A 15,463-nucleotide genomic window follows, 5' to 3' on the forward strand; every position below is an offset into this window, starting at 1 on the left:
CTTCTGAGCTCCTGGCTTTGCAAAGGCTGTCAGGTGGGGGTGGAGGGGAGGGAACACCGGGGGTGCCACTGGCTGTGGTCTGGTGAGCTCATACCCTGGTTCATTTCTCTCTGTTCAACAGCTGTGGCTAGATTCTTCTCTGCCAGCTGTGTTCCCTGCGTTGATGGAAAAGCGTACCCCAACCTGTGTCAACTGTGCAAGGGGGTGGGAGAGAACAAGTGTGCCTGCTCCTCCCAGGAACCATACTTTGGTTATTCTGGTGCCTTCAAGTGAGTGAGACTATCGTCTTTTCCCCAGCGGCCCATGTGTCCTCTGGCTAGGAAGCCCTTTCTCTGGCCCCACATAGAGCTCAATGAGCTAGTGGGGGGCCATGGAGGAGGTCCAGTTCTCGAGCTGTGCAGAGAAACCGAGTCCGAAAAAGGTGCTGGCTCTGCCCAGTGCATGATCTCCTCCAGTCCCCTAGCCTGCCGCAGGATCCCCTCACCTCCGCACCAGCCCAGCGAGCAGTCACCTCGTCAGCGCACCCTCCTGCCTCCCCAGAGATCCCTGAATCTGGCTTTGTCCCTCTGTGGTCCTGGGCTCCTCCTGCTGACGGCTGTCCCCTCCCTAACTACAGAAGGACTGAAGGAGTCTTGTCATGAGCAGACTGGCCCCAGACCCCTGGCCAGGCAGCCGGACAGCCTGGTCCCTCTCCCCGGGAGGTAGTGATCTCTGCCTCGCTGGGGAGCTCTCTCCTCCGCCCCCGCCTCATGCTGAAGCTGATGTTTCTCCTTTTACCCCATCTGCCTCTCGGACTCAGGCATTTTGTGTGTGTTGGGGGGCCTCCCCGATTCTCTGCTGCCTAGGGCACGTTTGCCACTTAGCCCTGGGAGGGGAAAAAACCACGTGGCCGCAGGCACTGCTTTTACCCTCTGGTGTAGAGGCATGGAAACTCTTTTACATAGAAAGACAAAGTTTTGCCCTCTCAATCAACCCTTAAAGGGGAAAGTGGGGGTCTCTAGCCAGCATCCTCTGGTTCTTTCTTCCTCAGAATCCATCTGCAGGTGGCCCCTGATGCCTTCCCGGGGGGGGGGGGGCCCAGAGCCTCAGAGCCCTGTCCTCTGCAGGTCAGGAACCCACAGAAGACAAGCCCCAGGGCCCTGTTCCACAGGCAGGCACGAGGAACAAGCCGGGCCGCTCTGTGCTGACCCTTCTGGTGCTTTCTCATCCCACAGGTGCCTGCAGGACGGGGCTGGAGACGTGGCTTTTGTCAAGGAGACGACAGTGTTTGGTAAGGGGCGGGCGAGGAGCCGCGGGTACCGCCTCCTTTGCTTTTTCTTTCCTTTCATTTCATTGTAAATCCAAGTAGTGAGCTAATTTGACTCCTCACTTCCTGGCACATGATTATCAAAGTTCTCTGCAGAGCACAGCTCTGATTTTTATGTGACTTTATATTTTAAGCAATTAGTTTTCTTTGAAACTACCCCGTGCCCGCTATCTTTCTCTTCTGCATCAAGGACACCCAGGTCAAGGTAGCTGACACATGTCCTCCAAGATAGATGTGGTCTTGCAAAGTGTATAGTGCTGATCTGTGTTTCTGGATTCTAAGTTCACAGAAACTCTATTGATCATTATTGATTATGATGTGATCAAGTTTTTCCACTCAGCATTCCGTTTTAGAGGTTTATCTGTGTTGTTGTGCTGTGCTTGTCTGGTTCAGGGGTTCTAACAGGTGAGAAGTGCTCCGTGGAGAGCACACATCACATTTACTATCTACAGCTGTAAAGCAGTAGATACGTCACTGTTGGTTTATCTTGCATTTCTCTGGCATCTAGTGAGTTTGATCATCTCAGTGTATTTGCTGGTAGTTTGGGCTTCCCTTTCTTCCTTTTTTCACCGTTGACTATCCTTCTATTGATTTTCATGTCTGTTTCTTCATGATTTTGATTCAAGGTGAGGCGTTCCTCCTCTCTATATAACCAGCCATAGTTAGTTCTAGACTTTAGGAAAATCTCTTCTCAGTAAAAAAAAAAAAAAAAAATCTGTCAGTAACAGGTTTGTTGAACAGAAGTCCTTGATATTGGTAAAGTCAAATTGGTCACTTTTGCCCTGCTGGCATATGTTTTGGGGGTCTTTTAAAGATGCTATTTTCCATACAAATCATAAAGATTTTCTACAGTACAATTTATAGACTCCGCTCCCTAACACATTCTTGTCCGTTCATATGTTCCCTACCTAGGAAATTAGGTATGGATTCCACTCGAGCATTCTCCCCTTTATAGTGAGACCATTTTCCTTACAATACTGACTGTAAAAAATTCTACCCTTTTCCTACTGCTGTATGGAGCCACTTATACATAAAACTTGTTTATAATCATGGATTCTGAGCTATTTTGTATCACTGGTCTATTTGTATTTTTCTGCTTTTATTCCTCTGGTTTGTAGGGATCCTTAATAGCTTATGGAGGTGGAAGTGGGAGGGAGAAAAAGAGAGAGAACCTCCCCCAAACAGTTTGCTATTTATTTTCTAACTAAAATTTTTGAATTATTTTCTTGATTGTTTAAAACATCATACTTTAAGTAGAATTGTATTGAATTTAAATTGATTCATGAAAAACTGATATGTTTATGTCAAATTTTCTAATCCCTGGATCATAATAAATCTCTCCCTTTTGATCACACCTCTTTTTAGGTTCTTCAATAGAATTTATAGAACTTAACATTTTTCTCTTAGTCTCCTGTGTTGTTTTTGTCTTACTTCGGCTGAGCAGAAAGGCTCGCGGGATCTCAGTTTTCTGACGGATTGAACCCAGGCCACCACAGTCAAAGCACAGAATCCCAACTACTAGACCATCAGGGCGGAGAAGGCAATGGCACCCCACGCCAGTACTCTTGCCTGGAAAATCCCATGGATGGAGGAGCCTGGTGGGCTGTAGTCCATGGGGTCGCTAAGAGTCAAACACGACTGAGCGACTTCTCTTTCACTTCTCACTTTCATGCATTGGAGAAGGAAATGGCAACCCACTCCAGTGTTCTTGCCTGGAGAATCCCAGGGATGGGGGAACCTGGTGGGCTGCCATCTATGGGGTCGCACAGAGTCGGACATGACTGAAGCGACTTAGCAGCAGCAGCAGCAGCAGCAACAGACCATCAGGGAGCTCCCTCCTGGATTGTTTTTCTTTTTTTTTTCTGCATTGTTTAATGAAACTAATTGCAGTCACTCAGTGGTGTCTGACTCTGTGTGACCCTATAGACTGTAGCCCCCTAGGCTCCTCTGTCTATGGGATTTCTAGACAAGAATATCGGAGTGGGTTGCCATTTCCTACTCCAGGGGATCTTCCTGACTCAGGGATTGAACCCATGTCTCCTGCATCTCCTGCACTGGCAGGTGGATTCTTTACCACTGAGCCACCCAAGAAGCTGATGAAACCAATTGCCTGCTATTTAATGATTTTACTTGCTCTTAGAGTATATTATATTCTGTATTAGTTTCTGTTCTGTTGTTGCTAATGAGGGTAACACTTGATTTTTGTAGTGTGGCCTCGCTGGACTTTTCTTATTAGTTTTATTAGTTTTTTCTTGGTTTCACTGGCTTTTCTATGTAGGTGATTGCATCATCTTTCAATAATTAGAATTTGTCTTTTTCCTTCCTTTCCTTTATATCTCTGATTTCTTTAGCAAATTGTGAAATACAGGTCGTCTGGTATTGTGTTGGCAATGTGACAACTGACATCTTTGCTTGGTCCTGATTTTGAAGTGACTTTGAATTTTCTTCTTTTAGTGTGATTTTGCTGTAGATATTTTGATAACTAGCATTTATCAAGTTTAATACCTTTACCAAGTTCTCTATATTACTGGTTTTCCAAAACTGAAAAAAAGCACAAATAAATGTTGAACACAGAAATGCTTTTCTCTGTAGCTATTAAGATGATCTCATTGTTTTCCTTTCATTCATTCTTGTCGTGAATGTCTTTAGCTTCTTTGGCATTCAGTCATTCTTTTGTGAATGGAATAAACTGATCAACATAAGAGTCTGACCTATTAGTTTAAAAATAGTCTGTTATATTGAGTTAGCTAATTATTTTAGATTTTTCTGTTTATGTTCATAAGTAAAATAGGTCTGTAAGTATTTCCTCTTGTACTTCTTTCTCTGATTTTGAGATCCAAATTATACTAAGCTCATAAAACAACTTGGGTCAGTTTCCATCACTTAATGTATTCTGATGCAATTTACATGTGATGTAGATCAATAGTTCCAAATTGGGATGGACTCACTCATACCACCTTTCCCCCTTTTTTGGATACACCCAAGTGCTGAGAAGTGATTCAACTGTATTTTTTGCTTTAAAATTTTTACCATTTTTATTCTTTCCAGAGATGTGGGTTAGGGCAGCAGTTCCGGGCTTGTTTCCATCCTGTGACCCTTTGTAGGTGGGGTTGTCATGTAAAAAGATGGGTCAGGTTCAGCCTCCTTGGCTTGCCAGGCAAGAGTTGCAACAATCCCAGAGCCTGTATGATCCAATCAGAGGATCACGGGCTTGCCCTTAAGGCTTCCTGGGCACTGTCTTTACTTTTCCACATGTTCCGGAGCAATCCACTGCCCTTCTGACCCCCAGTTTTGTCAACTGTATAAGATGTCTCCTCCAGCTCAAATTCCATGGGGGGAGGAGGGCTATAGCTCATGGCTACTGACTGGGGCCTGCTCATCTGGACCCTCCTCTCCTCCACCTCTCCCTTCCCCCCAGAGAACTTGCCAGAGAAGGCTGACAGGGACCAGTATGAGCTTCTCTGCCTAAACAACACTCGGGCACCAGTGGATGCATTCAAGGAGTGCCACCTGGCCCAGGTCCCTTCTCATGCTGTTGTGGCCCGCAGTGTGGATGGCAAGGAGAACTTGATCTGGGAGCTTCTCAGGAAGGCACAGGTATCCCCACCCACAGTACCCCCGCCCGCTTGGATCTGGTGGTGGGGAGGTTTCCTTCCTTCCTTCCCTAACTTCCTGCCACTCTGGAAGTTTCAGTGGCCTGCCTGTCTAGGCTGTACTCCATACAGCTGAAACAATGATGCCTCCTCTAGCGTGACCCACTGGTGGTGTCTCCCAGGCTGGAATAGAAGTAGGGGGAGGATGATGCAATATTCTCAAGACTCTAAGGTGCTCAGATCCCAGCAACTTCATAACGACGAAACCATGACTGAGCTGTGTCTCAGGGATGCCGTGAGACCCTCTACAGGAGGAGGGCAACCCAGGTTCCTGCTCTCAGAATCATCCCAGAACACCAGATACTCTGTTTCAACCTGGTGTTTCGGTTTCCTGTTTGCCACTGACATCATAATTCTCTTTCCCCTCACTAGGAGAAGTTTGGAAAAAACAAGTCTCAGCGCTTCCAGCTCTTTGGCTCTCCACAAGGCCAGAAGGACCTGCTATTCAAAGACTCTGCCCTTGGGTTTGTGAGGATCCCCTCAAAAGTAGATTCGGCGCTGTACTTAGGCTCCCGCTACTTGACCGCCTTGAAGAACCTCAGGGAAAGTGAGTGAGGGCCAGGCCTGCCCTAAGGGTAGGCCGGTGTGGGCGGGGAGCCTTGGCTGAGGCCTTCCGGGAGCACCTCACCACCCTCCACCCCTACCCGCTATGGGCAGCTTGACCCTCCCCTGGAGGTCTTCACCGGGGTAGGTGTGATGCGAATGTGAGCATCTTCTGTGGACCAAATCAGTTGACAAGTGTCCCCAAAGGAGCATGTCACCTCCCGATAATACTGCCACAGGACCCTGTGTGCGTCAGGTTGCCCAGCCCTGGTAGAGCAGTCAGTTTGCCTCTGGGGAAGTGAAAAGTATGAAGACACCCCAAGAGAGCCAGGGCCCTTCTGGCTCCTTCCAGGGAGCTCACAGCCTGTTGACCACTGTGTCCCTGGGCAGCCGCGGAGGAGGTGAAGGCGCGGTGCACGCGGGTCGTGTGGTGCGCGGTGGGACCCGAGGAGCATAGTAAGTGCCAGCAGTGGAGCGAGCAGAGCGGCCAGAACGTGACCTGTGCCATGGCCTCCACCACCGACGACTGCATCGCCCTGGTGCTGGTAGGGGCCTGCGCCCGGCCTGCGAGCGGTGCGGGCGGGGGGCCCAGGTCACCGCATCTGGTTGGTGGGGAGCAGGGGCTCAGCAGTGCTTCGCCCCCAGGGGGGCAGGGTGTGCTTGTGCCTGCACAGAGTGGGGACAGAGCTTTCTGTCCTGCAGAGTGTCTATTGTGGACTTCGCACTCTTCTGATCTTAAGAACAACTCACAATGAATGCAGGTAATTTGGAAAATTTGGAAAGATGTGATGTAAAAGCAAAGAGAGCAATGGAACCGCATACGGGGCCGCCACAGTTCAGTGTGTGTTAGTCACTCAGTCACGTCTGAGTCCTTGTGGTCCCATGGCCTGCAGCCCTCCTCTGTCCATGGGATTCTCCAGGCAAGAATACCCGAGTGGGTTGCCATGCCCTTCTCCAGGGGATCTTCCCGAACCAGGGCTTGAATCCGAGTCTCCTGCATTGCAAACAGATTGTTTACCATCTGAGCCAGCAGGAAAACACCATAGTTAAGAGTTTCACTAATTCCTGACCCTAGGATTCATCAGTTCATCTCAGTTTAGCCTCAGAACAGTAGTGGATTGTTGCGCTTATGTTGTTTTGAGTCCTTTTCACTTAACAGTATATCTTGGCTATTTTCCCATGTGACATATGCTTTGAAAACACTTAAAAAAATTATTTCGGTGACTTTCCTGGTGGTCCAGTAGTGAAGAGTCCAGGAAGGGCTGTAGGGGGCCTTGGTTTGATCACTGTTTGGGGAAGATCCCACGTGCTGCATGGTGTGGCCAAAAAACCAAAAAAATATATATTTTAGGATATCTTGTAGATGGATGTGGCACAATTTAGTCGTGACCCTATTCTTTGTCCCCTTATTTTGATGTTATCGATAACCCTGTGCTGTGCAGCCTCGAATAGAAATCTTCATCCACATCTCCAATTACCTTCAATACAGTTGTAAAAAACTTATTAGTTCAAAGGGGGAGTTTCACAGTCCTGCTGAATCCATGTTCCAGTGCTGGAGTCAGGGCTTGTTCGTTCTGATGGTGAGCGAATTTAATTGCTTCTGTTCACTTGCTGAATACTTTTGAGTGCAGTGCTAATGAGTGGAGACCAGACAAGACCAACCGTTCCCACCTGTCTCCTCAGCGAGGGAGGCTGGTGCAGGAGTGGTCCCAACAGTGCTCCAAGTACAGAAGGGGTTTCTGTTCTGAGTCCGGGGGTAAAGACTCCACTCGCCAATGCAGGAGGTGCAGGTTCGATCCCTGGGTCAGGAGGATCCCCTTGGAGGAGGAAATGGCAACCCCCTCCAGTATTCTCACCTGGAGATCCCATACACAGAGGAGCCTGGTGTGCTACAGTCCATGGGGTCGCAAAGAGTCGTTCACAGCTTAGTGACTAAACAGCAGCAACGACTGGGCTGCCTGTTCCCGGTCTTTCCAGTGGAAGTGACAGCGTGAAAGGCATGCACGGCCGGTAGGGAATTAATAGTGCACGTGGCGTTTCCTTGGGCTGCCCAGATCAATCCTTGCTGCTTCACTGGGGCACCTGACATCCGTTCTCTTAGAGCTGTAAAGACAGGCAGGATGGGAAATAGCCTCACCGTGGTGTTGAAGATATGCTTTGTCTTGGCAGAAAGGGGAAGCGGACGCCCTGAGCTTGGATGGAGGATATATCTACACTGCCGGCAAGTGTGGCCTGGTGCCTGTCATGGCAGAGAACCGGGGTAAGTGGAGAAGAGCACCCTCTGGCTTATTCCCTCTGGGCTTCGAGGGCGGGGTGGAGAGGAGTAACCCCACTCGGTGGGTCACGCAGAGACATTAAAATGGAAAGATAGGTTCAAACAGGAGAAACAGGAGAAAGAATAGCTGAAAGTGGCTGTGTTACCCGCATGGCCTAGTGTGGTGAGAACTGACAGAGCCCAGCTTGATTTCCTCTTTTTTATTTTAAAAAAGATTTTAGTAAGTTATAATATATACACAGAAAAGTGCACGTAAGTGTACAACTGAAGAACATTTCCCACACCGGTGCATCCCCAAGCTCTAGTGCCCACAGCGAGACACAGCGGGTTCTGCAAGTCCTCTCGCGCCCACTAGCCCTCTTACCCCAGCAAGGGTAATGACTCCTGACTTCAAACGGCACAAATCGGTTCTGCCCGTCTTTGAACTTGACGTAAAAGGAGTTGCACGGCAGGTCCCTTTTAAAATGTCCTTTGCTCAGCATTATGTCTCGTTTTGTAGTATTCTGTTGTGACTCCACTGCAGTTACTTATTTATTCTACTGTGGGGAAGCATTTGGGTAATTTCCAATGGTTGGCTGCTGTGGATAGTGTTGCTGTGAACATCTGGGTCCTCGTCTTTTGGTGAACACATAAATGCATTTCTGCTGCCTGGAACTGCTGGGATGGTCTGTTTGGATTTGATTCTGGACTGCTGAGATTTAAAAGTTTGTGATTTCTCAGGTGGAGAAAGACAGATACCTTCTGATTTCACTCCTATGTGGGATAGTTAAAAAATAAGTGAATAAACCAAATCAAGCAAAAACAAATACGCAGATTCAGGGAACAGAGTGGGGGATAAGAAAACAGGGAAGGAGATGTGGGGGAGAGGGAAATGGGCAGTGGGGGTCAGCTGTAGGTGAGGGATGGAAACTAAAGTTTTGGCGGTGAGCACATTGCAGGTAAGGGGCTTCCCCAGTGGCGCAGTGGTAAAGAATACGCCTGCCCATGTGAGAGGGTCAAGAGACATGGGTTCGATCCCTGGGTTAGGAAGATCCCCTGAAGGAGGAAATGACAACCCACTCCAGTATTCTTGCCTGGGAAATTTCATGGACGGAGGAGCCTGGGGGGCTATAATCCATGGGGTCACAAAGAGCACACATATACACACACACACTATAGGTATAGTACTCATAAAACTTACGTAATGTCATAAACCAGTTAAAAAATGTTTTTCCAATAGAACAACACTTACATTCAAATTATCCATCACATGAAGTGGGGGTGATGAGACCTTTTCCCAAGGAGAAGCTGATTCCGGAGTCCAAAGGCATGGATGGAGAGTGCTGCAAGGATATAAACAATTCCGCTTTATCCTTCGCCTCTCCATGGGGAACCAGAGGAGGCCAGGTGCCCCCCACCTCCGACCGGTGAGGATTAGGTCGGAGTCCTTTGGTTGCAAATAATACCAACCAGTTGCCAAGTGGCTTAAACAAAAAAGGGTAGTTAATTGAACTGTCCAGATGTTAGTTGCAGCAGTTCCACCCCTGGGTACATCCCCAGACATGTATGAAGATGTGCAGTGAACTTAGGAGCCGTAACTCAGCTCAGTGAGTTACAGACGACAGTAAGGCGATGCGAACTTAAAGTCACAGTATTGGGGCAAATATCATATGATGTCTCTTATATGTGGCATCTAAAATATGGCACAAATGAACCTATCTACAAACAGAAATGGACTCACAGGCATACTGAACAGACTGGTGGCCAAGGGGGATGGGAGGAGGGAGAGGCATGGACTGGGAGTTTGGGGTTGGTAGATTCAAACTGTTACTTTTAGAATGGATAAACAACAAGGCCCTGCTGTGTAGTCCAGGAAACTATGTCCAGTTTCCTGGGTAAACCATAATGGAAAAGAATATCAAAAGACAAATGTGTATATGCGTTTAACTGAGTCACTTTGCCATACAGCAAAGATGGACACAACACTGTAAATCAACTATACTTCAGTTTAAAAAAAAGAACTTAAAGACACAGCATTGGGCTGAATTGAAAACAAAAACGAAAAAAGGAAGAAACAGTGAAGTCTGTTTTACAATGCCATGTATTTATGTTAAAAACAAACACATACAAAGCCATGCCAATATGCGTTTTTCAATATGTGGGCACCTTTGAAAAATAAATGAACACACTAAACAATGTGTTTAATGACATTTTGCTTCTTTTTATTCTTTCAGAATCCTCCAAATACAGTAGCCTAGATTGTGTGCTGAGACCAACGGAAGGTGAGTGCCTTGTCTTTTGGTGAACGCATACATGCATATCTGCTGCATGGAACTGCTGGGATGGTCGGTTTGGATTTGATTCTGCACTGATGAGATTTAAAAGTTTGTGAGGGTACATTCTTGTCCCTGGAGGAGAGGTTGGGAACTTAAAAAAATAAACTCACAGAGATGCAGCCATTGAAGCTGTGAGTTCTTTCACAGATGCCAGTCATTCAGAGATGAGAGTGGCTGGGATTCGTGTTCACATGGACCCTCACACATGGCAGAGAAATCTCAGAGTTCCTCACTGTGTCCTGAGCCCCACTGTGTCCTGGGGAGGAGGGGTGGCCCATCCCCGTCTCGTACGGATGAGGAAGCAGAGCCCCAGATCTCACTCACAGCCATGGATAATACTGTGCAGATCCTGGCCGGAGCCAGGGTCCCTTGTGCTAAATCCCATGCCCTGTGCACCAGCCAGCCCACCGCCTTCCAGAGCTGGTGCCTCCTCAGCTTCGGTAGAGAGGGACACTTGCTGGCAGCAGAGTCTACCAGGCGTGAGCTAGCAGGAGGGGAGCTGCACCCCACTTAAGCTTAGGCTGTGTTGGTCTGTTTGACAATAAGCAGTCATCTGGGGGGATCGCTGCCTGGTGATGCTTCTTAACCTTTGTGGGCCTGGGTTGCATGCTGTGCAACAGAGTCCACGGCCCAGGCCCTGGGAGGTTAAGACTTGCTCTTCCGTTTGTCCAAGGGTACCTTGCCGTGGCAGTTGTCAAGAAAGCAAATGAGGGGCTCACTTGGAATTCTCTGAAAGGCAAGAAGTCGTGCCACACCGCCGTGGACAGGACTGCAGGCTGGAACATCCCCATGGGCCTGATCGCCAACCAGACAGGCTCCTGCGCATTTGGTAGGAGTCCTGAGGCAGTCCTGGGGGTAGGCTGGGGTCCCCTGAGAAAGTCAGGGCACGGAGGGGTGGGGATTTGCAGGCTGGCTGTGGCCCACAGGCCTCGTTTGGTGTAAGCGGTCCCCTGTGGCTGCCTCCTTCAGTTTCTTCATACATCCTGCCCCACGCCTCGTCCACCCCACACGGAGGCACAGAACTGCAGGGTCAGTCTGCCTCTCTGCACGCTAAGAATGGACGCAGGTACTGAGAAGTTCAGAAGTCTTTTTTTTTTTTTCCACCTCCTGGAGCTCCAGATCTAAATTCCTCCCAGGCGCTGGCTCCCTAATTTGGGAAAAGCCACCTGCCTTCCTCATAAAAGGTGCCTTCTGCTACCACACAGAACTGACTTACAGAGGAAACCCAGTAAGACCTCCAGACTTCTGCCTCAGCCTCCCCTCTCCTGCCTCCCCACTGCACACCATGCTCACGCCTCACACAGGAGCCACACCCTACCTGCCGTGGGCCTGGTGATGGGGAGGTGTGTGGCACGTTCTCTTTGTGGCCCACGTCCTGGGCAGGCCTCTGCTCGGTGGGGCCCTGCTGCATTTTGAATGGGTCTTTGCGATTCCGCCTTGGCAGGCTTTCATGTGGCTCTGCTCCTCCCCAGGAGTGCACGCTGGTGTGGCTCTTTCTGACCCCACAGCTGCCTCCAAGCTGTGGGGAGGCTGCCAGGACCATGGAGGGACACTCCCAGCATCACCTGAGCTTGGCACGTGGTGTGGCTTTTCCAGTAGCAGAGAATGCGCAAGTCAGATAAGGGGTGCTATTTGCTCACTGGGGCAGGGCTTCCTTGTCACTTTTATTTCCTCTCTCTTTAACCTGTTTTAATCCGTGTTAACTCCTTGTTGTTTAGTTGCTAAGTTGTATCCAGCTCTGCGACCCCATTAACTGTAGCCCGCCAGGCTCCTCTGTCCATGGGATTTCTCCAGGCAAGAATATTGGAGTGGGTTGCCATTTCCTTCTCCAGGGAATCTTCCCGACCCAGGGATCGGACCTGAGTCTCGTGCATTGGCAGGTGGATTCTTTACCACCAGAGAAGCTCCACTAACTTCTTAATATGGGCTAAACCGCATGATGAGTTGGTCCAGATTTGGTTCAGCTGCAAGGGCAGAGAACCCCCAGTAGAAGTGAATAGAGGCTTATTTCTCTCTCCTGTGAGTGAAGCCCAAAGGTGGCTTGACCAGAGCTGACAGAACAGCACCATGGAATCAGGGACCTGGCTTTCAAATATCTGGCTGTTTTGACACGTATGTGACTTCCATGCTCAAGGTCACTCACGGCTCATGTCACATCTGGCGGTCCAGCCCGCGCTTCTGCTTTCCACGTGCAGAATGAAGGAAGGGAAGGAGAAGGGGCAGAACATGTATGCCAGCTGTCTTTTGAAGATGTCAGGACACTGGCCCTCGATACTCCCGCTCACATTTCAGAAGTGAGTGCCTGGCCACGTGGCTTACTAGCCACAGTCTGATAAGGCTTATCTCTGTTTTACCGGGTACCAGGGGCCCTGGTGAAAAGCAGGGTTCCTATTACTGAGGAAAAGGGGAGAGCAGAACCTGGACATTTTGCAGCTTCTGATACAATGGCCGCGGAGTTCATCAAGCTGAGTCCCCTGCTCGAGGCTGCGAGGATGGGACCCTTTGTACAGTCACAGACTCTCTTCTCCAGCCCCAGTCAGGTTGCCTATAGTCCCAAGTTTTTCTGAATCCTGTTGGGGCCCAGGTTGGTGGTAACTTGTTACTATGTGTTATAATGAGCGTGTTCTGTCTGCCTTAGTCAGACCAAGCCACGCCTGTCACCTGCTAGGCAGAGACCACTTAATCTTGACACAGGTAGGAAGAGCTGGCTCCCTATGTTTCTTCTCTGCAGATGAATTCTTTAGTCAGAGCTGTGCCCCTGGGGCCGACCCGAAATCCAGCCTCTGTGCATTGTGTGCCGGCGATGACCAGGGCCTGAACAAGTGTGTGCCCAACTCTAAGGAGAAGTACTATGGCTACACCGGGGCTTTCAGGTGGGTGCTGTGGCCAGGCTTCACCAGGACAGGGCCTTGGCCCTCAGCCTCCAGGGTCTTGGCACATCACATTCCTTTTTATTTTTTTCTCTTTGTAAAATATATTTCCTTTATTTTTAATTGGAGGATGACTGCTTAACAATGTTGTGTTGGTTTCTGCCATAGAAAACGAATCAGCCGTGAGTACCAGAAGTATATGTACATCTCCTCCCTCTCTGCCCCCTGCCCCCCGAGAACACCCCTGTAGGTTATCTCTGAGCACCAAGTTGAGCTCCCTGTGTGGTACAGCGACTGACTCTCTGTTTCACACGTGGTGATGTTACATTTCAGTGCTTCCCTCTCAGTTCATCCCGCCTCTCCTTCCCCCTGCTGTGCCCGCAAGTCTTTGGCACTGCTTTGCTAAGGGGCCTGATGTGGTCTGTTGGGGGCAGCCTGGGGATCAGCTGATGGGCAGGCTGGGGAGGGCTCCCATCATCCCACGAGTGGGGACTGACCCCGGGGCTGTCTGACCTCAGCTCTGCTGGGCCCCTTCCTGTGTCCTGGAACCAAGGTCAATCTCAGTGGACCTCAGTGTCGTGTTCAGAATCAGATAGGGAGAGGTTGTGGTGTAAATCCTTTCGGCAACTCAGTTTTATGGGGAAGAATTCTCTTTCCTGTAGGCACCACCTTCTCCCCCAGTCTAGGTAGTTATGTCTCACGTTTTTCTGCTCTCTTTGATTTTGGCCTTAGAAATGGCAGAGAAAGAGTGTTGAAGAGTTATTCTCCGCTAGTGAAAAATATACCAAAAAGTGTTTTCAGAACTCACAAATTATAAACACTTAGTGAATTACAGTATCTTTTCACAGTCCTCATTTTGTCAATCACGTTCATGCAGCTGGTACTTCTGAGTGATATGGTTAGGGGGTTGAAGGGCAGAGTTCTCTCCCCCACCTGTTATTTTATCTCTATTCGCCAAGAATATATTTCACCACCAGGTGGCGTCATGTATCTAAGAAACACTGCTCAAACCGGTCTTGGAATTTTTTAAAATGTAAATTCAGTAGCCCTCTCTCCAGTGATGGCATGACATAAAAGTAGCTTTTGCTATACTCTGAGTGACTTATTAAATATTTCATGAATTTACAAAAAAATTTTAAGGGGCTAAATTTTTGCATATGGAAAAGTTGTAATGTGATTCCACTCAGAAATACTGAACAGACAACTTGTCTGATAGAAAACCATGAGGTTTTCCTTCTCAAACCTATAGTAAGGCACTATTTCACTGAAAACACATACACTTTAGAACTCCTATTTATACTAGAAGAAAATGCTTTGTCTTTTGCTCAACTCGAAAGTTGGAACTGGAAGTTCTGTTCATCTCTCTGTTTCTAACATCCTCATATATTGCTGGTTTTCAATTTTTAAATGCCAGCCATTTTCTGCTGACTTTTTATTAGGAAAGAAGAAAATCTAGCTTCTGTTACTGCTCCTGTGCCTCTTCTACTCATAACCACAAGCTTCACCTCCTTTTAGTATCCAGCAAGAGTATGACATATTCAGGGTTTACTTTATTATGAATATGCAAATATTAGTCTCATATTAAATATGTGATACAATAAGATTATATTTACCTTACTGTACAAAGTTTTAGTTTACTCTGGAGTTGATAAATGTCTTATTAAACTTCACTTCACTTTCTATACTGCTTTGAAAAAATCACTCATTCATCCCCAGACCTTCCACTCGTAGCACAAATCTCCTAACATCCTGTGCATAAACAGACTGGGTGCTGCCCCAGGTGCATCGTTTACCTGTGAATGTTGCATCTGAAGTTTCCACCCTCCTTCCCAATCTAGATTGGCCCTTTCTAGGCCCCCTGCACATCTGTGGTCGTGGGATTCCCCTGAATCATCATTCTGGGATTTTCCATTGTCTTACTTCCCGTTAAAGGACTTATTTTTTGGATCCTGCATCTTTCACTTTCTTGATTTTGTTGCGACAGAACATATCTTCTTGAGGAAGAGCGAATAGGAGTTGCTGGTTTTTGAGTATTTACATGTTTAAAAACATCTTTAGTCCACCCTTGAAGGGATTTATAGTTTGAATAACTAAATGTAGGCTAGAAAAAATTTTCCTAGGAATTTTGGCAGGATTTCCACATCTGGGAAATGGCAGCATTAACTGGTTTGACCAACGGTCCCATGAAAAATAAGGAAAAGTGTTGGACTCAGCACAAACACACACACAGACATGTTCCTGAGAGCACTGAACAGCTGACAAAGTAACAAGGGATTATTAGACTAAAATCTAAGGCAAATAGGGATTGAGGGAGCTAAGTGGAGCCACTTTGTCCTGAGGACAGTTAGGGACTCTGACAAACTTACACTCAGAGGTTACATACATCTTTAGGGTAGGAGTGAATGAGAGGTAGCTTTCCCTAGCTTCCCCTCCACTCCCATAGGGCTTCAAGTTGCCTAGATGCGGAGGAAGATACACACCATCCCTGAAAAAGTGAAACC

The 15,463-nt window shown here is 48.0% G+C and overlaps 1 protein-coding gene and 1 long non-coding RNA gene across 2 annotated transcripts in view; one reads left to right on the top strand and one right to left on the bottom strand.

Moving 5' to 3' along the window:
• Positions 1-15,463, top strand: part of LTF (lactotransferrin) — a 30,102-nt gene that overhangs the window by 7,732 nt on the left and 6,907 nt on the right. The window contains 9 exon segments of the mRNA NM_001024862.1: positions 122-269; positions 1,215-1,270; positions 4,725-4,903; positions 5,332-5,506; positions 5,893-6,047; positions 7,672-7,762; positions 9,991-10,038; positions 10,766-10,921; positions 12,824-12,965. Of these exon segments, the coding sequence (NP_001020033.1) occupies positions 122-269; positions 1,215-1,270; positions 4,725-4,903; positions 5,332-5,506; positions 5,893-6,047; positions 7,672-7,762; positions 9,991-10,038; positions 10,766-10,921; positions 12,824-12,965 (1,150 nt within the window).
• On the bottom strand, positions 7,963-11,666 carry LOC121817260 (uncharacterized). Its single transcript, XR_006057094.2, has 3 exons — positions 11,411-11,666; positions 9,009-9,099; positions 7,963-8,530 (listed from the first exon to the last, which is right to left on the bottom strand). It is a non-coding gene; the product is annotated as an uncharacterized LOC121817260 (long non-coding RNA).

This window comes from Ovis aries, chromosome 19 (assembly GCF_016772045.2).
Source record: "Ovis aries strain OAR_USU_Benz2616 breed Rambouillet chromosome 19, ARS-UI_Ramb_v3.0, whole genome shotgun sequence".
NCBI classification, from domain to species: domain Eukaryota; kingdom Metazoa; phylum Chordata; class Mammalia; order Artiodactyla; family Bovidae; genus Ovis; species Ovis aries.